Source organism: Musa acuminata, chromosome BXJ1-11, assembly GCF_036884655.1.
Source record: "Musa acuminata AAA Group cultivar baxijiao chromosome BXJ1-11, Cavendish_Baxijiao_AAA, whole genome shotgun sequence".
Classification (NCBI taxonomy): Eukaryota; Viridiplantae; Streptophyta; class Magnoliopsida; order Zingiberales; family Musaceae; genus Musa; species Musa acuminata.
Window position 1 is genome coordinate 26,440,481 of NC_088337.1, and position 20,623 is coordinate 26,461,103.

The 20,623-nt window shown below is 36.8% G+C and overlaps 1 protein-coding gene across 3 annotated transcripts in view; it reads left to right on the forward strand.

The window, feature by feature from the left end:
• The window catches only part of LOC103971647 (cleavage and polyadenylation specificity factor subunit 1), a 39,246-nt gene extending 20,054 nt beyond the window's left edge, over positions 1-19,192 (forward strand). For 2 of the 3 annotated variants that reach the window (XM_009385713.3, XM_065090305.1), the window contains 19 exons: positions 772-903; positions 1,186-1,237; positions 1,359-1,475; positions 4,488-4,622; positions 5,386-5,514; positions 6,492-6,569; positions 7,059-7,199; positions 8,117-8,211; positions 9,467-9,663; positions 11,806-12,593; positions 12,991-13,071; positions 13,163-13,228; positions 13,320-13,397; positions 14,269-14,499; positions 14,595-14,726; positions 14,839-15,012; positions 17,044-17,229; positions 17,457-17,842; positions 18,541-19,192. In XM_009385713.3, coding sequence (XP_009383988.2) covers positions 772-903; positions 1,186-1,237; positions 1,359-1,475; positions 4,488-4,622; positions 5,386-5,514; positions 6,492-6,569; positions 7,059-7,199; positions 8,117-8,211; positions 9,467-9,663; positions 11,806-12,593; positions 12,991-13,071; positions 13,163-13,228; positions 13,320-13,397; positions 14,269-14,499; positions 14,595-14,726; positions 14,839-15,012; positions 17,044-17,229; positions 17,457-17,842; positions 18,541-18,655 — 3,313 coding nt within the window. In that variant the 3' untranslated portion in view covers positions 18,656-19,192. The remainder of the gene's footprint in view (positions 1-771; positions 904-1,185; positions 1,238-1,358; positions 1,476-4,487; positions 4,623-5,385; positions 5,515-6,491; positions 6,570-7,058; positions 7,200-8,116; positions 8,212-9,466; positions 9,664-11,805; positions 12,594-12,990; positions 13,072-13,162; positions 13,229-13,319; positions 13,398-14,268; positions 14,500-14,594; positions 14,727-14,838; positions 15,013-17,043; positions 17,230-17,456; positions 17,843-18,540) is intronic. The other variant, XM_018820970.2, reaches the window with a different exon arrangement.
• The last annotated feature ends 1,431 nt before the right edge of the window (positions 19,193-20,623 follow it).

Genomic DNA, 20,623 nt, shown 5'->3' on the forward strand with positions numbered 1-20,623 from the left:
CTTAAATTGATGTGAAAGATTTTGAAATATTAAATTGCTTGGTAGCCAACAATAACATTTGGCTTTTAATGTCTTGGTAAATTGTCTGTGAATGAAACAGTTGGATAGTCTTGTTTAGGGTTTTAAATAGCAGTTGGATCTTTACAAAGAACTGATCCAACCAAGGAACATTAGGGGTCATATAGCTTGGTATTGGTCAGTATTCCATTTATTATTATTATTATTATTATTATTATTATTATTATTATGTGACACTGTGGTAAAAGTTGGTAATCACTTGATATACCAGTCCTGTACTGACCTTACAAGGTGTGTTAGATTGAGATTCTGAACAGTGGTTCTGTTAATTTGTTAACCCTTGTTTTCATACTTGATTTAGTGATTGTTTGCATGTTCTTGCTGTGGTGGGAGAATGTCTGTTATGGGATATGGAAAATCAACTGCAGCTCATTTTTAATTTGATCTATGTTCCGTAGTTGAACAATCAATTATAATGGTATGTTTTTGTTACAGCTTTCCTACAGACATGAGTTAATAGTGACACTACAAATCAACAACATAAACTAAAATTTTGTCAGTCAGCTTAAATTTTTTGTTATAACTTATAATTAGGAACACCATTGCTTCCTTAATTACAGCTGAAATCATTCATAGATGTGGTTGCTTGTTTGTTCTCATTTTAGTTTACATCTTCCATATGGCTGTGTAGTTTTTTATGGAATTTAATTTGATGGAAGATATGAGCGTTTTACTGATACATATCTGTTTCAGTTCAGAAATGCCAAAAGCAAAGTTTACAGTGGAGCTTGATGCAGCCAATGTGACATGGTTATCACCTGATGTGGCCATGTTCTCATCAAAGACAGGCGATCTATTACTGCTAACATTAATTTATGATGGGAGGTATTGCTGCTGTAACTTTTTTGATAAAATTATAATAAATTTAAGACAATGGCATCTTACGTGTTGCATGCAAATCATCAACTTTATCGAAGCCTTGAGGAAAATGGTCGCTAATTCTTCTATCATTGTGTTTTTTCTCATGATGCTGTTTGTTAATTTCATGATAGCCTTTTCATTCTTCTGCTGCAAAGTTAGTCTTGTTGATTGTCACTATCTTTCGAATGTAAAATGAGTGGCATAGTGATAATAAATTTTGCTGAATCTTGTTGTTCTTCCTTGCAGAGTTGTGCAGAGACTTGAACTCATGAAATCAAAGGCTTCAGTTTTGACCTCGGTTAGTTGTATTTGCTCTGGATCTTGCTATTTTGGGCCTTTTTCATAATCATATTTCAATCTATTGTTTCACTTTTTTGCTTAGCTTTGCTCTGATTTAGCCTAATCTTGTTTCTGACAAGGGCATCACAACCATCGGTAGTTCCTTCTTTTTCTTGGGTAGCCGCTTGGGGGACAGTCTTCTTGTTCAGTATAGTACTGGAACATCTGGTCCAACTTCTGCAAATGGGAAAGATGAGGTGAAAAAGTAAAATGTTTCTCTTACCTCAGTTACTTTTTGCAACATGAATACTTGAAAATTGGCTAGGATATTTGTTGTGGTCTTGGTGTACTTTATATTTCTGATTGCCATGCAGGGTCACTTAAGTAACTCTGATCTTCTAGTAGTTGTCTAATTCATATTGAGCTATACTGGAATATTGTATTAGTGGTTGAAAGCAAAGTTTTTAATTTCGAATGATACCACCCATACGGGGCGATACGTACTGGTCCGCCAGCAGACCGGTACGTGGACCGCTCGCTATCGAGTGGTACTGTCGATTGGGGTTGTTTCCGCCCTATTATTGTAGCATGCAGTATTAGCCGAGGGAGAATGAAGAAGAGGGAGAAGAAAAGGGAGAACCTGGAGATCCAACGTCGCTCTCTCTTGACGATCTCGATCCATCGCAGTGATTTAAAAAGCACTAGGTGCTAAGGTCCAAAAACGCTCGAGGCGCTTGCCTGAGCGAAGCGAGGTGCTAAAATATAAAAATATATAATATAATTAATAAATATAATTATTTAAATAAAAATATACTATTAAATTAAAAAATCAGGTACAAAATCACAATGTCACATTAATAAAAAGTCTGAAAAATCAAAACAATAAAATTTTATATTAAATCTATTGAGTTGCTTTGTACACTTGTCATTTATTCTGAAACCTAACAATAAATTTAAATAAATAAAAATTAATAATATTAAAATCAAAATAATATATTATTAATATAATAAATAAAAATACTATTATTAGTATACAGTTAGTAGTATACTGTTGATGTACTGTTAACAGTGTAGTGAGAAGATCGAGGCTGTTGAGGCAACGACAACGGGAGTGGGAGCAGGAGCTGCGAGCGGCGAGCGACAACGGTAGTAGCGACAGCGGAGAAGAAATCTCAACGACAAAATCGCGAGAGTTAGGGTTGGGGAAGTCCGGGAAATCGCAAGAGGGAGCATGATATCGATGATTTAGTTGGTTCGATTGAACCAACTAAAGCACCAGAGACCAACCAGACCTAAAAATCTGATTCGGTTGCCTGGTTTAACCCAGGCGCTCGCCCGAAGCGCCCAACGCCTGGGCTCGGGCGAGCGCCCAGGCGGCGCCTCTTTAAAGCACGCCGCTTGGAAATGAAGCGAGGCGCTCGGGCCTTGCCTCGCTTGAGTGCCTAGGTGAGTGCCCGAGCGCCTATTGTAATCACTGATCCGTCGTTGACTTTCCTCATCCATGCGGGGAGAAGAAGCCTTGGTGGGGAGAAGAAACCGTTCCCCACGCAGGGAGAAGAAACGAGGCGATGTCGCCTCGACGACGTGGGGAGAAGAAACTGCCTCTTCTCCCCGCATGTGGAGAAGAAACGAGGCGATGACGATATGCTTTCGCTCGGTATGCTCGTATCGTACTGTACTGAGCTAAGATTGAAACTTTGGTACAGTACGAAATTGCAATCCTTGGTTGAAAGTATTGTTATTCGAATATAGATAATTTGATATTTAGTACTAACAGAGAGACTGATTTGGGACTTTTGGTGTATGTCAAAATTGGAAAGCAATCATCAAAAGAGTTCTGACTTCAACATACATATAATGCATCACAAGTTTAGTTGCTCTTCAGCAGTTGAGGAAATCACATTGAGCCATTGGAACGTAGTAATTGTTTAACTAATTGACTAGCAGATTACTTGCCCTGTTGGTCTTGAGTTCAAATGTGAATTGAAAAATATGGCAAGAATTTATGGGTGGAGAAGGTGATCATTTTGATATCTAATCAGACAAAAAGGTACTAAATTTTGCATGTAGTAGTCGGTACAGATCAATATTTTTTGGTCTGATGTCTGATCCATACTCAGATTAGATGATCTTACCCAATCTGAATTGAAACTAAACCTATTTCCCATAGTCTCACCATATCAGGTTTACAATGGGGTAGATAAATTGACAGTAATTGTATTAGTATTATGCCTATCACTAGTATTACCAACTTATTTTAAATTTCTTGTGCCTATCATTTGTCTTTCTTCTCTCTATTTTCTGTCAGGCTCTCCCTATCTCTCCCTCCATTCCTTTGCATCGGTGCCTCCTCTTCCTCGTCTCATCGCCATGACCTCCTACCGGTTTGTTTCATCTTCATTCTGCTCCTCTTCCACCATCTACCTTTCTACTTCCTTCCCTCTTCTCTTTGTATTGTTCTGTTTGTCTCTCTTTCTTTATGGTCCAGGCATAACCAGTCACACCGGGTGTTGGTACACCACCTCATACTGGCATCAAGGCAGTCTGACTATGTGAAAGTAGTTATTTAGCTCTTCTTTGTTGTTAGATACAATGCCCTTTATTCTTCTATTGCGTTTGTTAGTTTATATTGGATAACAATTGATAATCTAGACCGGTTACTGGATCGTCGCTTGTCTTTATCTTCAAGAATATGTCTGTTGACTAAATGTTGTTTTACATGTTAGAAACATACATGTCTTCGTCAAATTCTTAAAAAATGATCATACTAGCGATATGGATGGGTATTTTCTTGTTTGACTTTCAACCATTACATGGACCACTAGCTTTTGTCTGATTTGATTTCATATTGGGTTTACCACTAGGTGTTTACTGGTTTGGTATGTATCAAGTGTTAAATAGTTCTATACTGGAACCATGCTGGCTGCTATTGGCTCTGGATTATAAACCATGCTGCATAACTTATCAACAAGACTTTTTATTTGGTTATTTTGGTTTGCAGTGAGGGTCATAAACCATTTGATTAGTCAGTTCATTCTGGTTTGAGGATTAGTTTCATACATACTGACGGTTCTTTTAGGTTGTTGTAAATCCATATCATTTATAACCATGTGCATACGATTGACAACAAAAACCTTTTACTTATGTTTGTTATTGCCTAAATTCCTCTTTTTAAATTATAATTCAAATGGGTTGGCATTTTTTAAATAGTACTTTGATGGTTCAATTTGTAGATCTTATTCTGCTATGGTTCCATTTCCACATTGCAGGTTGCTGATACCGAAGGTGATCTCCACTTAGCAAAGCGTTTACGAAGGACACCGTCCGATGCTCTACAAGAGTTTGCTAGTGGTGAGGAGCTGTCTCTGTACACTACTACCCCAGATAGCTCTGAAACAGCTCAGGTATGTATGCATTTAGTTGCCGTGGTTGCCCCATGCTTGTGATATGAATTTTTCTTACGGTCACCTCGTTCTTATGTTTGTTCTCTTTACGGAGGAAGTGTTTTATTTGGTATTGTTGTTGCAAGAAATCTCAGTATGATGCATTAAAATGAACCATAATAAAGTAGGGCACCCAGAGAACTTTTTTTGAAGATTGTTTGCTTATATCTTGATTCTTGTGCACATATAATAGCAGCTTGTGTGAATCAATCTTGTCTTATCTTGATTGGTGGGACCTGCACAAGCAGACATGTTTTTTCTCCAACATATCTGTACATCAGTGATGCTGCAGTTTTTGTTTGCTTCTGTACTGTGGCATTAATTTCAAAATGATACACATCCACTTGCTCTACTGGAATTATTATAATCTTCATGGGTTTAAGATATTGATCAATTAGCATCTATGCTATGATTGCATGCCTGGTATGCACTTTGTTTATTGTTCATGATGTTATTCTTGTTGCATGAATTTGCTTTCTGCTGTGTCTAGTGCATGTTCAGCGCATCAGCCTGGTGATAGTCTATTCCCATTCAAGTGCATGGATGTATTTTGTTCTATATTCGGGTGTGTTTCAGTGTTTGCCTTACTGTTTATGTGCCTATTGTTATTTATAATAGCTTCAAATGCTCGTGAAATTGTCTGTTTACAATATCTTTCCTATATCACTATCTTTTACTGCATATTTTTTCTTTTGTATAGTCAATGTTGTACCTTTGTATGCAGAAGTTCTTCTCATTTATTGTCAGAGATTCTTTGATCAATGTTGGTCCATTGAAGGATTTCTCCTATGGTTTAAGAATCAATGCTGATCCCAATGCAACCGGAATTGCAAAGCAAAGTAATTATGAACTGGTTAGTTTAATTATTATTGTTTTTTTTCATTATTCATAACTTTGAGGATGCATTACAATGCTTTAGTTTCTTTTAGTCAGAAGCTTCAGAATATGTTTGGTTGTCAAATTGAAAGGGTTCTAATTATAATGTGTCTAGATGAAAACATGGAAATTTGATGAAGTTGGGAAATTTTTGTAGGCGCCGAATGATTCCTTACGATATACTATGGATTTTCACTGAACAACATAAAAATCCAAAACTTAAAGCTCTGTTTTGATGTTGTTAAACTTTGTTGACTGAAAGATTTCGACTTAAAGAAAATATTAATCAACTACTAAATTCTTTTGCTGGTACCAAAAATGTGTTCATATTAAAAATTATGGAGACTGAAGCCATGAATAAATCCTAATAGTTCTCATCATTTAAATGTACTTTATTGTGACCCTATCATTTTGTTTTGTGCTACTAAGCTTAATTATACACTTTCAATTTTCGTTTCTTGGTTGTGTATATGTCTCTTTGATGAGACATATTGTTCGATAGTCCTTTCCCCCACTTGCAGCTATATAATCTTGGAATAAGGACTAAAGAAGGTCATGATGAAGTTTAATGGACGGCCTTATGGTGTTGTGGCAAAAAAAATATCATGGTCGATGGAGTCGAAGTAATTTGGTCTTTTTTTTTTCTTTTCTGGATATTAATGTTGTTGCTATTATGTGCTTGTTTGCGACAACATTCTGCTATTTCTATCTAGTTAATATATTTAGTCTATCTCCGGTGGTACTAATATGGTTTTTGTATATCTGTTCAATTAGGCACAAACTGGATAATACCTGTCTACCTCTACATTATCTCGCTGATTTAGCTTTTATTAATTTTTCAGGATTTTGTACTTATTTGACCTTTACGTTATCCAGAAATTACTTTATTTTCTCAGACAGTGAAGCTTTAAATAAAATTGACTTTAGTGTTTCATATCCATGATTCATGTTCAGGTATGTTGTTCGGGTCATGGGAAGAATGGAGCTCTTTGTGTGCTTCAACAATCAATTCGTCCTGAATTGATCACTGAGGTGAACTCTGGTTTTATTATTCTTTGATATTTCTGGGCAAGGGCATGGCTTGCTGATATCTTATGACAAATTTCAATAGGTTATAGTTGTTCTCTATTTGTCAATGTATAAATTTTTTTATCATTTATCAATTATTCAACATGATAGAGAGATTGCAGAAGATATTGTTTATGGAACAAAAGCTGGGTGGTTAAAGGGGAGATGGGAGTAAGAATTTTTGTGTTATCATCTGGTTCAGTTTAGATTAAAAGAAAGTTTTGTAAGACACATGTTACGTCACTTATGTTTTATGAATCGAAGTGTTGAACATTTAATAAGCAATATATGCAAAATTCTTTTGTTGCTTGAGATGAGAAGATGTGTTGAGTTAATAGAAAAGATGGAAAAAAAGAAATATTTTTATTCGTGAACAGTTAGACTTAGCTCTAATGTAGGTAATCTGAGAGAGATTGTCTAAGATACTTTGAAAATTCTTCAATTGTCCTGCAGGTTGAGTTGCCTGGATGCAAGGGGATATGGTCTGTCTACCATAAGGGCTCTCGTGGTCATGCAGCTGACTCGTCAAAAACAATGATGGAAGATGATGAATATCATGCCTACTTAATAATAAGTTTGGAGACCCGTACTATGGTGATTTCAACTTATAGTACTTGATGATAATATGTCCTTGCTCCAGAGCGCTAAAGTTCTCTTATTGTTTCATTTTGACTTATTATCTAATCTATGATGAAATATGATATTAGATCTATAATTTAATGTACCTGTTTTCTAAAAAATTATGTAATTCTGCTATTCATAATATTCTCTTTTGTATGATATTTGCACAACTTTCTTCCTAAAATAAACATACTGACTTTACTGAGAGACCTATGAAATTAAGCCTCATGATTTTGCTGTGCCTTCATAAATCATGTTATGAGCAAATTGGTATTGGATATTTGTGCATGAAACTCTCCTCATATTTGGTAGATGACATGGTCTTAAACTCTTATCAGACAGCAACTCTAAAAGGCCACAATCTTTTGAGCATGCTTGACAGAATAAGGCTTATGAGAGATCTATTATGCAGAACCTAGTAGTTGGTTGACATACAGTTTCGCTGGTGAAGCATGCCAGACTTTTACAGAATACACAACTTGCATGAGAAGATTTTCTTCCTAATCGATTATCACATAAAGGTTCCATCTTCTGCAGATTTTCAAATGCTAATATTAACAATCGATCTCTACATAGTTGGGCTCCAAACTCATTTTTCTTTTTAAATATTGTACATCTTCTGAGTCAGTTTTTCTTGCATGTTAATGCGAGCTCATGTGATTGTTTGGAAAACTAGAAGTTCATTCATTCCAGATGAAAGGTGTCCTCCACTCCTCTCTTTCGTCTTTTCTATTAATCTGAATGTGCAAAAGTTTGAAGTACCCATACATGGTAGTGAGCAACAATCTTGCATTTCTGCAAAAATGATCCAGCTGGTGTCTTGCTAGATTTTAATCTCTGTAGTGGTATATCTGAATTATGATCCTAATTGCTTGTCTGTTGTCATCTAGGTTCTTGAGACAGCTGATGATCTGGGAGAGGTCACGGAAACTGTCGATTATTATGTTCAAGGAAGTACAATTGCTGCAGGGAACTTATTTGGAAGGTGAGTGTTGTATCTTCTTCACAAAAACATTGTGTAATTGTTTCAGACTATACTGTTTAGTAGTTGTACAATTGTCTGTTGATGATATTTCTTCACCTAGCATAATTATTCAAATAATATGTTTGAGCTAGGATCGCAATATTGCCTTGTATGGTATGTTATGTGTGATATCTACCTGTCCAACAGTCTACTGGTATGTGGATCAGGGCATATCAGACAGTATTTCCAGTACAATTTCTATACCACTTGGTATGCCTTGTACAGGGCCTGTACTGCTCAATACCGGGTGGCACATGCCTTATACTAGTTTCTTTTTTTGTTCTTCTAGTCTTTGTTTCAAGATTTTTTCGACACTTGGTACATGCACGTGTACTGATGCTTGGTTTAGCAAGATGAGAAATTGCAAGAAGAATATTCATGAGATAAGAATCCATTAGTGTTTAGGATGATGTGAATTATTCATATGAAACATAAATGAAGATTGGTTTAACCTAGTGGTGAACTGGACTGTTTAGTACGTTGTCTTATTCATGGGCTTGATTGGTCAGGTAATTCTGATTTGATGCTGACCTCTTCATCAATATATTCAGGCTGTTGGTTCTGCAACTTGTAGTTCCATTTGCTACTTTAGGACACTTTTCTATGGTGAATAATAGAGACGACAGTAGGCCGGTTTTGGGTCTGGGTAACTACTATCCTGGACCTAAACCTGGACCAAGTCCAAATAATTTGTGTGAGATTGGAGCTGGCCCTACCTAATTTAATATTGGGTTGGGTCCGTGTTCAGGTTGATTATAGAAGATTGAAATTTTGTTGGATTTCAATTTTTTTCATAGGTATTAAATATGTTCAAGTTGAAAGCAAAAAAACAAGATTAGCAAGTAATTTATGTTATGCAATTAGATTGTGAGGAATATCATGAAAAACAGTACAAGAAACAATAATAGAAATCTAAAACAGGTAGATGCGCAATAAAATTCCCTCATTTTTTTAAACATAGAAACATATCATGATAATTTTAAAAGTCAAAAGAATATATTGGATAAATATTTGTTATATATTATTCAAAAATGAGTAAAATATTTAGGTCATGTTGGGTCCAGGTCAAAGTTTTAGATGGGTCTAACACTATAAGATCAAAGAAATAAACCAATTTCATCCATTATTGTAAGATTTCAAATGGTACACTTTGTATAGCCAAGAGCTAGTTTTTAATGTTTATGTTGTTTTTGGTCTAACAGTATGTTTACTCCAGGCGTCGTGTTGTACAAATTTTTGCACGTGGTGCTCGTATTCTTGATGGTTCTTACATGACCCAGGAGTTGACCTTTGGAGTGCATAATTCTGAGTTAATATCTAATTCAGAGGCACCTGTGGTGGCATCTGTTTCTATTGCTGACCCATATGTATTGTTGAAAATGACTGATGGAAGCATTCAACTACTTGTTGGAGGTACTATTTATTCATGTTCGTGGAGTTTAAGATTTGTTTTTAGGATCTCAAATGTTCAAATGATATGCCCTTTCGGTTCTACAAATTATTTTACTTTTGCTTCTTTATATGTGCATCTTCTGCAAATAATACCTTGTGTTTGCCAATCGAGAGTAGAAAATACCTTCCAAGCTACAACTAAAGAATTAAACTACTATGTAAATTGACTTAGTACTAAAGAATTAAATGTTTGCTGATGATATTATCTTTAGTTGATGAGAGCTTAAGTGAAATTAATTGTAAACTTGAGCTAAGAAGGCCATCCTTAGAAACTAAAAGTTTTAGATTAAGTAGGACTAACACTGAATATATGAGACGTAATTTTAGGAATTTTAGGAATAGACAGGAGAATATAATTAAGTTGGATGGACAAGAGGTTCTCTTAAGTAAAAGCTTTAGGCATCTTGAATTAATTATTCAACAAGATAGAGGGATCGATGAAGATATTATTAATAGAGTGAGAATAAGATAGTTTAATGGTAAGGGGCGTCAAGAGTCTTGTGTGATCATTGGATATCTTTGAGATTGAAAAGTAAAATTTTATAAGACAGTTAAGAAACAATATATATAAAAAGTTTGTGTTATCGAGATGAGAATGCTAAGATGGATGTATAGAATTAGTAGGAAATATAAGAAAAAAATATTTTTATTTGTGAATAACTAAATATCGCTTCAAAAGCAGATAAGATAAGAGAAAATCGTTTAAGATGATATATGTGTTTAGGAGATCTCAGGATATGATAGTCTGAAGAGGTGAAATGATTAATGTTAATGGTACGAGGAGATATAGAGGAAGATTCAAAAAGACCTTATTAGAAATTATAAATAAAGATTTAATTACTTTAAAATTAACTAAACATATAGTTTTTTTACAGATCTCAATGGTGACAAAGAAAAATCATATAGCTGACCCTAAATAGTTGGGACTTATAGTTTTTTTTTGTTGTACTAAAGAAATAAACTTGCTTGTTCTATACTGTATCTATATTTGGAATCTAGGAAACTATTAGTAGTAAAATAGGATTTTTTTCCAACTAAATGAGCTGTTTAAATTAATAATTAAATCAGTCCAAAAATAACAGGAAAAATGGAGAAATATGTCTTGTTACTAATTGAGTTGATGAATAGGCTTGGACAGCCCTCCCCTTTCCTTAATTGGCTGGAGTGGCTTGGAAAGGCCAGATCATTTCTAGCAGTTGTTGACCTCAATCAGCATCACTTAAAATTTCCATTATTTTTTTGTTTTGTTCTATTTTTACGGGAGTTTCAGATCAAAATTTCCAGTCACAGTAGTGTTGCATAAATGAACAATGATTCTTTTACCTTCTTGTGCTAATTATGAATAAACTTTATAAACATTTATTATAAAGTTCAATGACATGTTTTAACAAGAGGAGGATAAACTCAGAAATCGTACACATATAATTAATCAGTACTCGACAGGAAGTGAAGATGTTTGTCAAGTTGTCAGTATTCATAGGGTTTTCTTGTCAAGATGATTTTTGCATATCATATAATAATTTCAAAATATATTATATTTTGCTGGCATCAAATATATTGTCCTGTCAGCACAGTAAGGGTCAAGTGTTGAATGTTACCTTGTTGATTGATGTATCTATTGTTGTAGCTTGTCTTCCTAGTGCCTTTTCTTTTAGATCTTATTCCATAATTTTGTTTAATTGTTTAGCTCATTGTTTACTTTTCTTTTGGATTGTTTTGCTTCCCCATTCTGATACATAATTAATGTTTTATTGTGTTTCGCCCAAGGATTGAAATATCGTACTGTACTGGTGTTTCGATGTTCGCTCGATATGCTACGATACTGTATACATAATTATGTGTGTGTGTGTGTCTGTGTGTGTGTGTATTGTTCCGTCCGGTAATGGGCGGTCTGTGTACCGGTCAGCTGACTGATCGGTATGTATCGCCCATACCAGACGGTATTATTCGAAATTGCATACCTTGGTTTTGTCATGTCTAACTTTGGTAATATTCACTTCTTTTCTGTTTCCTTGTTCTCATGATTGTTTGTATTTTTATATACTGCTATTTCTGTCTCAAGCTCTTTGAATATATGTGTCTGAGAATATTGTTTGTTTCCAGATCCGTCCACTTGCACAGTTTCTGTCAATGTCCCAGCTACATTTGCAAGCTCAACTGAATTGATTTCTGCTTGTGCACTTTATCATGACAAAGGGCCAGAACCATGGCTCCGAAAGACAAGTACAGATGCATGGCTTTCTACTGGAATTGCTGAGGCGGTTGATGGACATGATGGATTATACAATGATCAAGGCGATATATATTGTTTGGTGTGTTATGAAAGTGGCACACTTGAAATCTTTGACGTATCAAATTTCAAATGTGTTTTCTCTGTAGACAATTTTGTTTCTGGAAAGACCCATCTCTTTGACAAATATGCTCGAGAACCAAGCAGAAACTCTCAGGGTATTAAATCGAAAGTTACTGATGAAGCAAATGGCTCTGTAAAGAAAGAGCTGCCACAAGACATGAAAATTGTTGAGTTAGCCATGCAGAGATGGTCTGGTCAATATAGTCGACCATTTCTTTTTGGAATACTAAGTGATGGAACGATGCTTTGTTATCATGCATACTTATACGAGGGTCTGGAAAATACACCAAAAGTTGAAGATGCAGTTTCCCCTCACAGATCTGATGAGATGGGCAACGTGAGTGCTTCAAGACTTCACAATTTGAGATTTATCCGTGTTGCTGTTGACACGGCTACAAGTGAAGAGGCTTCAAATATTGTTTCAAGGCCAAGAATTACAGTATTCAAGAATGTTGGTGGCTACCAAGGTTTATTCCTTTCTGGGTCAAGACCAGCTTGGTTTATGGTTTGTAGGGAGCGACTTCGAGTTCATCCCCAGGTTTGCTGGTGTTCTGTTCACTTACAATAATTGAATTCATTGCATATAGATAAACATCTACCAATGCCTAAGAGTATAAAACTGTATTTCTGGAAAAGCACTTATACCAAAGATCATTTGTCGTCTGTATAACAGATTAACATGTCAACAAAATTACCTGATACATGGTTTTTGAGTGAAAAGTTGATCAACTAGGATACAACATGAAATCTATATTGTGTGAGGCATGTACCCAAAAAAGGAAAAACTTTAGGTTCACTATGAGTATTATATGGAGGTTTCCTCAAACCATATGGACTATTTAATTTCTATAATCTGCACTGGCTTTCTTGCATTTAACCTAAAGCTGATGGTCTATATTCTTTCATTTAGAATTTTGCATTTAAATTTTGTGTAGCTCTGCGATGGCTCCATTGTGGCTTTCACTGTTCTACACAATGTAAATTGTAATCATGGACTTATATATGTCACCTCACAGGTAATCACAAATCTATAGTTTTTACCTTTCTTAGTTTCTCTTTTAATTGGATTACATGTAAGACTGTCTGACAAGTGAGTTTTCTTCTTAGGGCTATCTGAAAATCTGCCAGCTGCCAGCTGTGTGCAACTACGATAACTATTGGCCAGTTCAGAAGGTGAAGTCATAGGTGTTCCAACCATTGTTAATCATTCTTTCTAGCATTGCTTCTGAAGTGAAGCAACTAAGACATTTATCTTTTTGGTTAGGTCCCTTTGAGGGGTACCCCACATCAGGTCACTTACTATTCTGAAAAGAACCTGTATCCACTGATAGTATCTGTCCCAGTAAGTTATCCTACATTATGTTGATTTAGAGCTCAAATATCTGTCTTGCAAAGCTTTTAGCAATGCCTAGGATATATGTCAATGCTATACTTATTTTGATTGTTACTGTTTGTCTTATTCTATGATTGGTTCTGAATGATGCAGATTCATTGAATTCTTTCTTGGAATGCAACTGACAAACACATTATGTTTCACATTTGGCTTTCTTTAGTTATTTGACATTAATAGACAATTTTGATTGGTTCCTTGAATAAAAATGGGTTCAATTTTACACATTTTTGTTGATCTAAATATGTAATCATCTGAGGATAAACTATCATATAAATCAAGGTTCTGAATACTGTACCATACCGGTGTACCAATCAAGTGTTGGTACGATATATATCGAGCTGTATTGATGCACGGTACACTAAGGTGTACCGATGTACTGCCCATACCGATCCTCTATTGGATTGGTATGTACTGTCCATACCGAGCGCTATGGTATGGTATTACAAACCATGATATAAATAAACACATTAAAGCAAGTTTTTGTAATCAATATGCCACAAATTTTGGAAGAAACAGACGTCTGATGTAGGCAAGTTCGTTGTCATAACAAAAGCACTAATTGCCATTGCTTAAAATATGACAGATCAGCTTTAGAGGGTCAAAAGAAGCTGAATTTAAAACATTGACACCTTGAAAAATTCACTTTATGTTATTCTCTTCTCAGTGTATTCAATAATCGTTGATGTCATTATGTTGTCTGAATTTTCCTATACATTCCTTTCCGTATTTCCTTTGTATATTATTCATTCTGTCAAGTAATGACATTGCTTTTCACACATATGCTATTTTATTGATCTCTTGTTTATTTCTGCTTCTGTAGGTTGTTAAGCCTCTTAGTCAAGTCCTTTCGTCTTTGGTTGATCAAGATACTGTTCATCTTAGTGATAATGATAGTGTTATCTCGGATGATCTTCAAAAAATTTATACTGTTGATGAGTTTGAGATCCGCATTTTGGAGTCAGGAAAATCTGGTGGACACTGGGAAACAAGGGCTACCATTCCGATGCAAACCTCTGAAAATGCTCTCACTGTTAGGGTGGTTACACTATTTGTAAGTTTAGATATGACGTCCTTGAGGGAATTTTTACTGTTTCCTTGAGGTCCTTGTTGTCGTATTCTAATACAACTTTGGTATGCTTCTTTCAGAATACGACAACAAGGGAAAATGAAACTCTTTTATCTGTTGGCACAGCTTATGTGCAAGGTGAGGATGTAGCTGCTAGAGGAAGAATGCTGCTATACTCGTTTGGCAAAAATACTGAGAATGCTCAAAATCTGGTACTAGCATGACAAGCAGCAAAATTGTTTTTGATCAGTCATTACCTTTAATTACAATTTTGAAACTTGAACTCGATGCTGGGGTCCACTTAGCATATAATTTGTCTGACAGGTTTCCGAGGTTTACTCCAAAGAGTTGAAGGGAGCTGTTTCTGCTTTAGCATCTCTCCAAGGTCATTTGCTGGTAGCATCTGGCCCAAAGATCACCTTGCACAAGTGGACTGGTACTGAATTGAATGGTATTGCATTCTATGATGCGCCTCTACATGTTGTGAGCTTGAACATTGTGAGTATATCTGTTTCCTCTCATATGTGTACCTAACTAAATACTCAGTAAATACTAAGGTTTATGATGGATTTCTCTTTTTCTATTCTAGATTTTGAGAATAGGGTTGCTTCTAGGCAAATAGAACCGTATAGTTTCTTTCTAGCATCAACTTAATATGCAGTTTTCTTTAGCTTTTCCTTGTAATTTCACCCTGAAATGTTGAGTTCTGCTAGCAGCTGTCATTTCAGGATCAATGCAAGTTAAAGTGAATAAATTGGAAGATAGTACTTTATCTTCAGTTGTCTTACCTGTATCATGGTATACTGCCTGGGAAAATACAAAAAGGTTAATTTGTTTATATACTTTGGTACAATCAATATATGGAGTACCTATTACAGGTTCACCAAAATATGGATGCATGATAGCGAGGATAGGATATAAATGAACAGTGGTTGGGAAGGGACAATGTATTTAGCCTAGCAGACAACGTGGATAACAAAGCACCTCTAATCACTGTTTATTCATCACAGTCCGTGGACTATCATTTTAATCCATACTAGTTTGTAGTGCAAGGAGTTTAAAGCAGGGTCTGCCGTATCGAGCCGTACCGCCTGGTACGGGCGGTACGTACCGGTCCGACAGGTTGTCGGTATGCGGACCGACTGTTACCGGTCCGAGAGTACTGTAGAAATGTAGTAGTGTACTGTAGCACTGTAACAGTGCTACAGTACTCGGTACACTTGGGTGTACCGCTCTGTCACGACCTTAGCTGGAATTGCCTAAGGCGTGAGGCACCCTTGCGGCCAAAGATGCGAATTTAGCTTGCCTTGCCTAAGTCGCGAGTTATCCTTGTGGCAAAGACGCGAACTTAGCTTGCGTTGCCTAAGTCGCGCTTCGCCCTTGCGATATTGTTCCGCAAGGATCAGCCCACTTTGTAACCTCTCGCAAGTCCCGAAGGACCTGTAAAAGAGAAAGAGAGTTAGTTCGAAAGAACGAGCAACGGACAAGTCTCGAAGTCTCGCGAAAGGGGAAGCTTTACAAGCAATTCGACGAACACCTTGTGTGCACAAGAGAAAAGAGGGAGAGGGAGAAAAACAAGGCTTTCAAGGATGAACGAACAGCTGCAAGCCCACAAACAGCCGCTCACCTGGTCCCGGGCGCGAAGACAAGTTCCCGTAAAGGTCACGTGCGAACTTGCGAAAGAGATCTCAACGCCCGGTATATAACCGAAGCCCCATCCAGCCCTATGCCACTCGGGGGGTTCCTGGGGTCTGAGATGGCTGACGTTTTGGTGAGCGGAGGCAGTTCTCCGCTCACCTCCCGCGGCACGCGAAAACGGAGCTGTTTTGGGGCTGTTTTGCTCGGTTCGGTGAGCGGTCGCTTTGTAACGCTGCAGCTTGTTCGAACTTACATATTTACAAGTAAAATGACCCAAAACCAAGAGAAAACGTGCTGTCAAGCAGCTATACATGCAGGTGCGAGCGACGAACGGTTCGTTGAACGGAGTTGTTGCGGGTGCGCAACGACCGTTCGTGACAGCTCGGTACACCTGGGTGTACCGTTCAGTATACCGTACCGTACCGGTACCGAGCCCAGGTCGAAATACCGATATGGTACGGTATTGTGAACCTTGGTTTAAAGTATCATTTAGTAGGTCAGTGCTCTCCACTCATCAGCTGAACTAGTCAATTTTTACAATTTCCTGCTCGATTTTGGTACCATGGTGATCTAAAATTTCAACTATATCGGTACGTTAGAATTAATTTTTTCTTTTAGACTGTGTTATTATTCAGGCCAAAAATGTATTTTAAGGTAATAAATAAATCTTTTCAATTGATCAATGTGTCCAAGATCATGGATTATGGGCCTGGACATGAAAATTTTAACATAAATAGATGCACCAGTACTGGAAAGCTTGAAAAATAAGATAATACAGAAAGGACGCAATAATACATATTAATATTATCTGAGGTGATGAATTTTAATATTGTTTTTGTTACAATTTTTTCACTTGCAAGTTATGAGAATTTCAATATTAACATGTTGCAGGTCAAAAATTTTGTCTTGTTGGGAGACATCCACAAAAGCATCTATTTTCTCAATTGGAAAGAGCAGGGTGCTCAGTTGAGCTTGCTGGCAAAGGATTTTGGTTCTCTTGATTGTTATGCAACTGAATTTTTGATTGATGGAAGTACATTGAGTCTTGTAGTTTCTGATGATGACAAAAATATCCAGGTAAAGTATCTTGTATCTTCTGATTGTCATATGCACTTATCATAGTAGTTTCATAGTTCATACGACATGATAAAAGTGCCTTTTACAATTAAAGCCTAACTTGAAGATGTTTCTATCTGAGATGTTGTTATCTGTCAATGTGTGCTTTTAGAAGTTCAGACAACTAAAATATGGACATGGTAGTACTTCAGCAGTAATTGTATAATGCATTAGTAAATTCTTTGTAGATATTCTATTATGCTCCAAAAACGCTAGAGAGTTGGAAAGGGCAGAAGCTTTTGCCTAGAGCTGAATTTCATGCCGGGACCCATGTGACAAAGTTCTTGAGACTGCAGATGCTCTCTTCCTCTTTTGATAGAGCCAATACAGCTCCAGGATCGGACAAGACCAACCGGTTTGCCCTTCTATTCAGCACGCTAGATGGGAGCATTGGTTGCATCGCCCCACTCGATGAGCTAACCTTCCGGAGGCTTCAAACCCTGCAAAGGAAATTGGTTGATGCTGTTCCACATACATGTGGCTTGAACCCAAGATCATTTCGACAATTCCGTTCAAATGGAAAGGCACATCGTCCTGGTCCTGATAATATGGTGGACTGTGAGCTTCTTTCCCAGTAAGGATTCGTTTCTTCATGCCTTCGATCACTTCTACTTTTCACTTTGATGACTTGTAGCAACTGTGATTGCTACCAAATTTAAGTCCAGGTGCTCCTACGAGGTATTTGGTAATATTTTGTTTTCCTGGGTATAGTTTTGGCATGATCCACTTTGAATATTTCAACATAATTTTTTATGTGTAAATGGCAACCTTTTCTTGATATGAGTGTAAAGAGTAGCATAAAATTACTTTGTTACACCTTACCTAAGATGGGATATATTGATCAGATTTTAACTCTTAATGATTGAAATCAATGAACAGTCCCTGGCCTTGTTGTCACCAGAACATGTAGAAGATGAATTTTTCCTATATTAATCACATGAAATAAGTTTAAGCGGAGCCATCTTAGAATTTGTTACTTGAGTAATAAACTCTAAAAGAGAGATTGATAGGCATTAAACATCTTGTTGCTTATGCAATTTACATCCTTGGAACAGGAATCAACACAAAAATAAGCTGTTTTTGGTGATACAGGCATGCCATATGCTGATACTATATACCGACAAGTCGCAAGTTCTGAGCTTTACATTTTCTTTATCGTGTTTTAGTTGGGTTACATTTTCTGAGCTTTAGATTTTCTTTATTGTGTTTTCTTTATCATGTTAAATGCCATACAAGATATGCCATTATGACCATCTCTTGTTTGCTTTCCAGGTATGAAATGCTGCCACTAGACAAACAGCTAGAAATTGCTTTTCAAATTGGTACAACCCGCTCACAAATTCTTTCCAATTTAAATGATCTTTCGCTCGGAACAAGCTTCTTGTAACAGTAGGGGTGCAAACTTTCAACTCGTCAGGAGCATCTCTTGCATCTTTATCATCGGTGTAACACTTCTGTCTTCCAGTGTGATGCTTCATTAATATTTACAGCTGTACAAAAGAAAATATGTATCCTCGACCAACTGTGATTGTGCACTCTGATGCAGCAAGGCATTAAAAGTGGCTTGACACATTTATTTGCCAAATGATGCTTCATCAAGCGGCCATTCCATCATAGCAGTGGAAATTGTGACTTCGTTACTTCACACAAATTGTGATTTCCTTCTTCCATCTTTCTAATGTAATTTGACGCCCGTATGTTGAATGATGCTGGTGCATGCCTAAACCTGTAGTTGTCGTAGTAGCTAAGCTTTATGTACTCTTTATGCGTTTACTCAGCTTAGCATTGTAACAACCATAGAAATATTCAATTTATTTACCATTAACAAACGTGCGCTGTCACAACTGATATTTCTTGCATACATTGGAACCATGTACTTTTGCGCATGGCAGTGTGCCAATTTAAGATGATTTTGTGTACTGAACTATAAGGGCACGATATAAGCATGTGAATTGAATGTTATGGCTATCAATAGCTGTTGATTCTAACATCTTTGGGTGCTATTATGTTGTATGAAACTGTATGGGATAATTGTATATTATCCCTTGTAGTTATTTATCTTTCACGTTTTGGTTTGTATTGATATTCTTATAGTAGCAAAATGAAACATCTAGATTTATTTATCCTCATAATATTAGTTTTATTGATGAAAATATAAAAATAAAAAGTAAATATATACTTTTAATGTTTTGTTGTAGATGTAGTTAGTGGTGGTGGATGATATTTGCTCATTGCAATGTTACTCACCTTCACGAGGAGTACCTCCTCGATCTTATCGTTGCTCGTCTTGTGTTGATGTAGATTGTGGTAGTCGCTCCTTACTCCCACCTCATCGTAACTGAGGATGCCTCTGCCCATCCTCTCCCTCGATTCGCCCCCACTCGACCTCCCTTGACCCATTTGTGGTCGTGCTTGCCCTTGACCCATTTGTGGTAGATTGTGGCCTCTTGCACGACAATGACGACGTGGATGAGCTCTAGTTAGTTCCCGGGGTCGCACCACAAAAGGCAGCGTCCATCATGCAAGACTACACAATGTCCATTGTGCAGGTGGCCATTAGAGTAATTGAGTCGACGATGAACTCCGCCCTCTATGGCATGGCGTCGGGCATTAACCAAAGCTTATCCATGATGTTGCCATCATGTGGGAGGCCATTGGAGCAGAAGGCGAGCACAATGCAAATGGGTCGAGGGAGGCGATGGAGCACTTCTTGCGCATGGTGGAGTTCTTAATGGAAGGAGGGGGTGGGCAAAGGCATCCTCAGCTACAATGGGGTGGTAGAGGGATTTAGGGATTCTCCCAAGAGAATGGAATGACGAAGGATCGAGGGGATCGAGAGCGGCCATCACCAACTACGTCATTATAGGGCGGACGACAATGAGGTTGACAACGCGCTTCTCATGGAGGCGAGTGGCGTCATGATGAGAGCGGATCTTATCATCATCGAACGTAGTCAAGCAACTACATCAATGTCATCGTCCGATATCGAACATTAAAATTATCTTTCTATTTGTTGTTTTCGTAGATAAAATAGATATCATTAGTATAAATGAACATAGATGTTTCACTTTTATAACTATAGAGATACGAATGTAAGTTAAGGATCAAAACGTTAATTATTAAAAATAATTAACTATAAAAGATAATCTATAATTAGCCTGAAACTCTAAATTCCAAGTTTAGTCCCAAATCCAATTTGCCACTCCAATTTCAAAGAACGAGGTTTGTGTTAAAGCTGTTAGCTCTCTTGTTTTCCTCCCTTTTTATTAAATATTTAACGGTGATATTTGAATAAGATTATACAAAAGGTAAGATTGATTCTAATGAACAGAATATGTTCTTTTTTCCAAGAACC